General features: G+C 41.3%; 3 protein-coding genes across 3 annotated transcripts in view; 2 read left to right on the top strand and 1 right to left on the bottom strand.

Moving 5' to 3' along the window:
- Window positions 1-9,844, top strand: part of LOC124012438 (zinc finger protein 606-like) — a 1,040,669-nt gene that overhangs the window by 758,950 nt on the left and 271,875 nt on the right. The window lies entirely within an intron of this gene.
- LOC124012437 overlaps window positions 1-9,844 on the top strand; it is a 971,157-nt gene that overhangs the window by 725,614 nt on the left and 235,699 nt on the right. The window lies entirely within an intron of this gene.
- Window positions 2,272-6,823, bottom strand: LOC124012476 (zinc finger imprinted 2-like). The gene is given in 4 exon segments (XM_046326125.1): window positions 2,272-2,948; window positions 2,950-3,756; window positions 5,412-5,542; window positions 6,316-6,823. Coding segments are annotated over 4 exon segments (1,566 nt in total). The 5' UTR covers window positions 6,578-6,823; the 3' UTR covers window positions 2,272-2,582.

Genomic DNA, 9,844 nt, shown 5'->3' with positions numbered 1-9,844 from the left:
GCAACTCGCTGTTGGCTGGGCTCCCTGCCTGTGCCATTAAACCCCTACAACTCATCCAGAACGTCACAGCCCGTCTGGTGTTCAACCTTCCCAAGTTCTCTCACGTCACCCAGCTCCTCCGCTCTCTCCACTGGCTTCCAGTTGAAGCTCGCATCCGCTACAAGACCATGGTGCTTGCCTACGGAGCTGTGAGGGGAACGGCACCTCAGTACCTCCAGGCTCTGATCAGGCCCTACACCCAAACAAGGGCACTGCGTTCATCCACCTCTGGCCTGCTCGCCTCCCTACCACTGAGGAAGTACAGTTCCCGCTCAGCCCAGTCAAAACTGTTCGCTGCTCTGGCCCCCCAATGGTGGAACAAACTCCCTCACGACGCCAGGACAGCGGAGTCAATCACCACCTTCCGGAGACACCTGAAACCCCACCTCTTTAAGGAATACCTAGGATAGGATAAAGTAATCCTTCTCACCCCCCCCCTTAAAAGATTTAGATGCACTATTGTAAAGTGGCTGTTCCACTGGATGTCATAAGGTGAATGCACCAATTTGTAAGTCGCTCTGGATAAGAGCGTCTGCTAAATGACTTAAATGTAATGTAATGTAAATGTGATCATGTTTGGGGTCACTTAGAAATGTCCTTGGTTTTGAAAGAAAAGCACATTTTTGTCCATTAAAATAACATCAAATTGATCAGAAATACAGTGTAGACATTGTTAATGTTGTAAATTACTTTTGTTGCTGGAAACGGGTGATTTTTAATGGAATATCTACATAGGTGTCCAATGGCACGTTGTGTTAGCTAATCCAAGTTTATCATTATAAAAAGGCAATTGATCATTAGAAAACCCTTTTGCAATTATGTTAGCACAGCTGAAAACTGTTGTTCTGATTAAAGAAGCAATACAACTGGCCTTCTTTAGACTAGTTGAGCATCTGGAGCATCAGCATGTGGGTTCGATTACAGGCTCAAAACGGCCAGAAACAAAAAACTTTCTTCTGAAACTCGTCAGTCTATTCTTGTTCTGAGAAATTAAGGCTATTCCATGCGAGAAATTGCCAAGAAATGGAAGATCTCGTACAACGCTGTGTACTACTCCCGTCACAGAACAGCACAAACTGGCTTTAAATAGAATACATTACATTACATTTAAGTCATTTAGCAGACGCTCTTATCCAGAGCGACTTACAAATTGGTGCATTCACCTTATGACATCCAGTGGAACAGTCACTTACAATAGTGCAATAGAAAGAAGAGTGGGAGGCCCCAGTGCACAACTGAGCAAGAGTACAAGTACATTAGTGTCAAGAAACAGAAGCCAGTCTCAACATCAACAGTGAAGAGGCGACTCCAGGATGCTGGCCTTCAAATTACAGGAGGAGGTAGATTTATAAATAGTTTTCTTGGTATTAGAACTATATTTTTGTCCAGTTAATGCAAGTTATTTCAATATATTTAGTATAGTTTTATCTAAAAAAAATAACTTAATGTTTCACCATTTGGATTTTTATGAAATTTCACTGAGGATGGTCCTCCATTTCCTCCTCAAACGAGCCTCCACTGCTGCATAAACTGGTAACATTATTTGATAACTGGTTAGATGGCGTTATGCTTTCCCAAAACTTTGGTCTACATTAATGTAGCTGGAAGTTAGGTGTTGATAGCAACTGGCTGACTCATGCAGTGCTAACGTTAGCCAGTATTTGAATAAGTAACCAATTGTCACACTTGAGTAAAAGTAAAGATTCCTTAATAGAAAATGACTCAAGTAAAAGTCACCCAGTAAAATACTACGGAGTAAAAGTTCAAAAATATTTGGTATTAAATATACTTAAGTATCAAAAGTAAATGTAATTGCTGAAATATACCTAACTATCAAAGTATTAAGCAAACCAGACGGCATTTTTTTTTTTACGGATAGCCAGGGGCACTCTTCATAAGACATAATTCACAAACAAAGCATTCGTTTTTAGTGAGTCCACAAGATCAAAGGCAGTAGGGATGACCAGGGATGTTCTCTTGATAAGTGTGTGAATTGGACCATTTTCCTCTCCTGCTAAGCATTCAAAATGTAACATACCTTTTGGTTTCAGTGAAAATGTTTGGAGTAAAAAGTACATTATAAGTTGTCCAAAATGTAAAGTACAGATACCCCGAAAACTACCTAAGTAATACTTTACACCACTGACGTTAGCAGGCTAGTTGGCTAGCAACCTTGCAAGCTGATTTATAATAATACATTCATAAAGTAAATGTAATTGAAACCAGTAGTAATGAGTGTAAACAATATTGTTTAATATAAAGTTATTTCTGTTGGAGTTTACATTTAAGGGGAATAGGCTGGCTTTCCTGGGGCTTCCATCTTACGTCACACCCCGCGAAAACATCTTCCAGGATGACTTCGGCATTTTTATGGGTTTTATGTAATAACTCAAAAAATTGGAAAGTGAGGTAACTTTGCATTGGGACTTTTGATGTGTATACTAATGCAAATCCATGTTACATTCAGTTATGTTTATGCTACCTACCCTTTAATGCAGGTTTTGATCTAAACTTCAGAAGCTATCTAGTGGAATGATTACTTTCTATGTTAATAGATAGGGATGGTTTTTCTGCTGGTGTATCCTGAGGTAGCTCCTCTCTGTGAACTTCTTCCCGCATTGCGTACAAGCAAACTGCCTCTCTCCTGTGTGGACCTTCAGGTGTATCTTCAGATTGTCCTGGCGGGAGAACCTCTTTTCACACTGGGGGCAGCTGTAGGGTTTCTCCCCTGTGTGGACCCTCTGGTGCCTCTTGAGGTCACGAGCCTGGGCGAAGCGCATATGACATTGGGTACAGCTGTAGGGTTTTACCCCTGTGTGGACCCTCTGGTGCATCTCCACCTTCTGGAGGCAGCTGAATCCTTTATTACAGAACATGCAGAGGAACCGTTTCTCTTTACCATTACCTGATGTGGCTCCCCCCTCCCTGAGCCTGGGGTCTCGCTCTGTCGTTTGAGTTCAATACCTGATCGAAAAGGACGCCTTGTGAATCGGAGGGCTCCATCGACGTGGATACTGGGTCGCGATCCCTGAGCGAATGTAAAGGGGATTGGATTGCAACATTTGGATTGGTCTCTAAGCGTTCCCTGTAATCTAAGAAATCTCTACCTTGGGACTGTCCATCTCCTAGGTGACCATCTGCATTCCATGTGGGAGGAACGTCGCCCTCCACTTTCACAGTCACCTCATCTACCACCATAACCTCCACTTTCTTGTCCTGGCACCCTTCAGAGTATACACTCCTACTGTACCTGTTCCAGTCCCCTCTAGACAGATCGGTCTGTGTCTCTAAGCCCAAGGATATGTTGCTAGCGTCCATCTCTGTAGTGTAAGAACAAGACAGATCATCACCGCCAGTGTCTAGAGCGTCACCAACATCTCCATGGGAATAAACTGTCCTCTGGCTCTGGTGAAATACCGGTGAGTACTCTGAGCCGGGAGCAGGAGGACAGCCCAGTCTCTCTGGGTCTGATTTGTGGTCATATCCTGTGTGTAAGAGCCTGTGTGTTTCAGTTAAAGTCTCAGTGTTGATCTCTGACGGTGTTCGGTGTTCCACTGACCCGATGCTGCATCGGATCCTGGGCATTGCTGGGTCCTCCGTGGCTACAGGGGCTGCTCTAGTCTGGGTCTCTCTGCTGTGTGGTGGGTCCTCTCTTTCAGTCTTCTCCTGCTTGACCAGAGACGATCCTCCAGGACCTGCAACCTCTGCATCTGCAGACTGACAAGAAGAGAGGTGGTACAGGAGTCTAATTGGATAACAACATCATAGGAAAGTATCACAAGCTCCCATACTCTCCTGAGACCCAGCAATTCATTTTTATGTTTAGTTTTTGATCGTATCGCTAAGGCCATACATGCCACTCTGTCAGGTCCTGTTGTACCTATGAGAGGTGCCACCTTCATAATTCTTTCTTGTGTGTAATTGTGTAATTATAATTTTAGTTTGATATTCAATTTGTTTCTAACAGGTCAGGAATAGTGAAAGTTTTCAGAGCAATGGAATAATTTTCACATGAAATAAGATCTAAATAAGAGCTTGTTAGTGAATAGTCTGTTCATATTTACTATCAATTGAGTCAAATGGCCACTACAGATCACATACAATAAAAAAATATGAATATAATTTCTTTGTTTTTGCACCCCAAATGCATTTTTTTGTATTTTTTGGCAGATCAATGGGGATGTACATTTCAGTTCGCTGCAGCTACTGACTGGAATGAGTGGCAACAAATATTCGAACTGGACAGTTAACTCAATTCTTCATTCAAAGATAACATCATGGACACTCTGACAATTGTGGCTACTTTGTGTGATGTATTGTTGTCTGTACCTTCTTGACCTTTGTGCTGTTGTCTGTGCCCAATAATGTTTGTACCATGTGTTGCTGCCATGCTATGTTGTCGTCTTAGGTCTCTCTTTATGTAGTGTTGTCTCTTGTCGTGATGTGTATTTTGTCCTATATTTATTTTATATCCCAGCCCCCTTCCTTGCAGGAGGCTTTTGGTAGGCAGTCATTGTAAATAGGAATTTGTTCTTAACTTGCCTAGTTAAATAAAGGTTAAATATATATATATATATCTTTAAGTGAATAGATTAGGGTAGTGATGGGCATTTGAAATGATTTCACTATTTTAATAATATTATATTTTTAGGATATCCGGATTCATGCGTTTTAAAGAATGTATTTTTATTGGTTTACTTCAATGGAGATTTGAGAGAAGAGCAGGGTCCGGTGTGTGTAGCACTGAGGGAGAAAGAAAGTAGCCAAACCAACTCGCGCTAGTTAGAGAAACTTGTGTGCTGCCATAGTTTCTGTCATGCCATCCTGTAGTGCAAGTAATGATTGCATCGTTGTAAAAAAAGCTAGCTAGCTACAGTAGCCAGCTAAATTAGCCAGCTAAAATAGCAAGGCTAATTGAGGCTATTTTGCTGTGCTTCCCATCCTTGTTTACAACTCCATTCATATGAAACAGGAGCTGTTGGTTGATCATTGTAGCCTACATCTCATCTAGCCATCTTAATTCCGTAACTTTAATTCCCTTTTGCTCCAACTTCACTTACTACACATGGTTCCTCTTGATCGACCGACAATAACAAGCTACACCAGTGTGAAACGTGTGTAAGCTACCGGTGCAGTCTTTTTTATGAGGCACTCTGACAACAGTTTTAATAAAAGTTGAATGTAATGATCTATCCTTGTAGGCTATGTAGCAGTGTCACATAGATCATTAGTTAATTATAGACACTGCCTTGAAAAAAAATCTTAAATGAATCTCCCTAATAATCGAATACTAACATGCGTTTGGATATTCAAATAACCATGCCCATCTCTAGCTGAGGGTAGCCTTTCTGAAATAAACTGGCCACACTAACCTCTATCAAGATAACGTGCTGGGTTGAGGTTCCACTCCCCTCATCAACAGTGATTGGTTGGTCATCTATCCATGTGGTGTGTCCCGCTCGCTTCACAAAGCTCATGTGGCTTCCAGTGAGATGTCCTTCCCCTGAGAGTTATTGTGGGAAAAGAGGTGCTTAGTAGAGCCCGACCGATATGCGCAAGATAACTAAGTAAATTAATCTGGTGAATTATTTCCTACTATCCAAGAACAAGCTCTCATGGATCCCAAGTGGGGTATGCCCAGTTTATAGCACCCCCCGGGTTTTCAGTTGATGGTACTGACCCCAGTTTGCTCCCTCGTGAACTTTAATCTCGACGCTGTTTAATCCAGACACTCTCTAAACGCAAATGCGCCTCACTTGCTATATCCTTGGAAACATTTAACTTAAATTTATGCGAGAAATAATATTTCAAATAAAAAATATACACTTACTGTGCACAGTTTAGCAAGTTGCACCTGGCTGTTTTCAAACATTGCCTCGGCTACGACATATCCTCTCACCTTGCGCTCGCATTTCCATTGGACCATTCCACATTTCCTGTGTTTCTCAAAATACATCCGGGTGCAACTTTGCAAGTGTACACTTTATATTTGAAAAAATATATATTGCTTATATGAAACATTTAGTTGTACTGCTCTAATTACGTTGGTAAACCATTTATAATAGCAATAAGGCTCCTCGGGGGTTTGTGATATATATGTCCAATATACCACGGCTAAGAGCTGTATCCAGGCACTCTGTTGTATATTGGCCATATACCACACCTCTTCGGGCCTTATTGCCTAAATAACCTTTATCGTCTAACTAAGACCCAATCCTGGGTAACACATCTGAACGTGCGTGCGGAGGATGGGGGCGACAGGCACTGCAAATATACCTCTTGCCAGTCCTCTGTATCGGTCGAGGATCTTGACACTACTGGGACTGGCGAGGACGCGCTCCCGTGCCACCTTCAGTTCAAGTAGCTGTAGTTTCCTCTGCAATGCCCTGTTTTCTTTCTGGCTTTGAGATATTTCCAAACGAAACACTGCATATTCGTCGTCTACGAGTTTACAGATCTCTGCCACGGCTGCATTCGCTAGCACCTCCATAATGGAGGCTATTTGAGTATGAAAAACCACACCGTCACAGTTTGCCATTGTTAACGTCAGCAACTAGCAAGCTAGTGTTACGAATATAACATATGAACAAAGTCCTGTCTCCAACGCGAATTACACACTACCTGTGGTAAGTTTGATGCTGTGCGGTTACATTTGTCATATTTTGAATTCAGCGTGTTAATAAACGTCGAAATAAAAACGCTAACGGGGAAATTGTTGGTCACTGTTCACTTCCGTTTACACTTGAAATGAAATTATCTTATTGGTTGGCGTCATGGCTCAAAGGGTGTGGTTAAATGAAAAAGGTACGCGCACTGTTCTTTGAAACACGGTACTGCTCTATATACTGAACAAAAATATAAACGCAACATGAAACAATTTAAAAGATTTGACTGAGTTACAGTTCATATAAGGACATCAGTCAATTGAAATGAATTCATTAGACCCTAATCTATGGATTTCACATGACTCGGAATACAGATGTTGGTCACAAAAAAAAGGTAGGGGCGTGGATCAGAAAACCAGTCGGTATCTGGTGTGACCACCATTTGACTACTGCAGCGCGACATCTCCTTTGCATAGAGTTGATCAGAATGTTGATTGGGGCCTGTGGAATGTTGTCCCACTCTTCAATGGCTATGCGAAGTTGATGGATATTGGCGGGAACTGGAACACGCTGTCATACATGTCGATCCAGAGTATGCTCAATGGGTAACATGTCTGGTGAATATGCAGGCCATGGAAGAACTGGGACATTTTCAGCTTCCAGGAATTGTGTACAGATCCTACGGTATCTCAGTGCGTTCAAATCATGATAAAATGCAATTGTGTTCCTTGTCCATAGCATATGCCTGCTCATACCATAACCCCACTGCCACCATGGGGCACTCTGTTCACAACGTTGACATCAGCAAACCACGGGTCCAAACAACTCAACAAAAACAATTTGAGGCATATGTGGCATTGTGTTGTGTGACAAAACTGCACATTTTAGAGGGGCATGTTACGTCGTCTGGGGAGGCAATAAAATGCCACTCTAAAATGTGCAGTTTTGTCACACAACACAATGCCACAGATGTCTCAAGTTAAGGGGGCGTGCAATTGTCATTCTGACTGCAGGAATGTCCGCCAGGGAAAAGTAGACATGCTCACTAACAGGTATGTAAACCAATTTGTGCACATCATTTTAAAGAAATAAGCTTTTTGTGCGTATTGTAACATTTCTGGAATATTTATCAACTCATGAAACATGGGACCAACACTTTACATGTTGCGTTTATATTTTTGTTCAGTGTAAATGCATATTCCCATTAAACTGATTGAGATTAATTCAATTATTGTGATGGAAATGTTGTTTGGACGTTTGGTATAATGTGACAAATTATCATACATGGTTGACAGTGATGGCCTATTTTGAAATGAGGTAGCCTATTCCTAACTTGGTTTTTAAGGGATTTAAAAATATAAACAATTGATTGAAATTAGGAACACAATCTGGAATGCCAAATTCAGAGGGTTTTTACACAAAATCTCCTATGACTGCTATCTTTCAAGTTGAGAGCAGAATTGTTTAGAAAGAACTGTGTGTTAGCAAGAATAGAGTAGAAAATATTAGAATTCATTTATTCCATCTACATCACCTCAGGAAGATAAATATTCAACTGTCCTTGTTATATAATAATAATATATGCCATTTAGCAGACGCTTTTATCCAAAGCGACTTACAGTCATGTGTGCATACATTCTACGTATTTGGGCAAATCGTAAAGGAGACATTTGCATTCATATTACATTTTTATGCAAGAATATCATCAAATCTGTATACTTGGACTTTAACTTAGCTTTTCCAACATTTGCAAAACAACCAGTTTTCATAACTTCATAACTGAATAGAGGTGAATTTATCAAACCTATCGTGGTGAAAAAGTGTTTTGTTGTTTGGAGCTCTCCTCCAACAATAGCATGGCATTTTTTCGCAGTAATAGCTACTGTAAATTGGACCGTGCAGTTATATTAACAAGAATTTAAGCTTTCAGCCGATATAAGACACTTGTATCAAGTTTTGTTGTTTCTCTAAAATCTGCGATCGTGACGTGACACAAGGAGCTGCATGATTTACAACTGTCCCGTTAACGGGACACTTATCCCTAAGGTTTTTTAAGGCACTAATTTCCTCATAAAATACCTGCATCAAACAACAGGACAGGGTTGTCACTTTTCATCAGTGAACCATTTATACAGACACCATCACACCAACCACCACCACACCACACCAACCACCACCATATCATCTACTCTGCCTCATTATACTATACAGTACCAGTCACAAGTTTCAGTCACAAGACATCAAAACTATGAAATAATACATTTGGAATCATGTATCATGTGTTAAACAAATCAAAATATGTTGTATTTGAGATTCTTCAAAGTAGCGACCCTTTGCCTTGATGACAGCTTTGCAGACTCCATGTCTACTGACTGTAAGAGATACAGAGTAGGAGGATGTTGGATCAATAAATATGATATGAGGACCCTGCTATGGAGCGTCTTCTGATTGGGCAATGAGGGATTGCTATAAGTTTTATGCAAACATGCTAGTTGATTTGATTACTTGATACTGTTTAATGGTTTGATAATTCAAAGGCATTATCCCACACTTAAAAACAAATGAATCAAGACCTGGGCCCGTATCCACAGTCTCAGAGTAAGAGCGCTGATCTAGGATCCCCACCTGTCTTTACTGTATTGACCTGTATTGGCTCTGACCCAATGCCATTCAGACAGTAGTTCACACTGGGCTCACCTCAGTGAGACTGTGTGTGGTCCTGTGCTGCTCAGTTGGCTACTCTGGGATTCAGGAGGAGGTGTAGTCTGGTTGTCCTCCATGACCATGGTCCCCTCAGGGTTCCCCAGACCCTCCACACACCCCTCCCCCTTCACCAGCAGCACGTCTGGACCCTCCTCCTCCTGGAAGAGGAGCGGCAGGTAGTCTAGTGGTTAGAGCGTTGGGCCAGTAACCGAAAGGTTGCAAGATTGAATCCCCAAGCTGACTAGATAAAAATCTGTTGTTCTGTCCCTGAACAAGGCAGTTAACCCACTGTTCCTAGGCCATCATTGAAAATAAGAATTTGTTCCTAACTGGCATGTCTAGTTAAATAAAGGTAATAATATTTTTTTTTAAATAGCCAGGTGATACAGATTACAGACATAGGTACGTACACAGACAAACACTTTTCTAACATGTAGTATTTACCCATCCCCACTATGTTTGAGTCCTGTACTGTAGTTACAGATTGACTTCATAGT

The sequence above is a fragment of the Oncorhynchus gorbuscha genome, linkage group LG24, assembly GCF_021184085.1.
Source record: "Oncorhynchus gorbuscha isolate QuinsamMale2020 ecotype Even-year linkage group LG24, OgorEven_v1.0, whole genome shotgun sequence".
Lineage (NCBI taxonomy): Eukaryota > Metazoa > Chordata > Actinopteri > Salmoniformes > Salmonidae > Oncorhynchus > Oncorhynchus gorbuscha.
The sequence above is the reverse complement of the archived record's forward strand: the minus strand, read 5'-3'. Positions and strand labels throughout refer to the sequence as shown.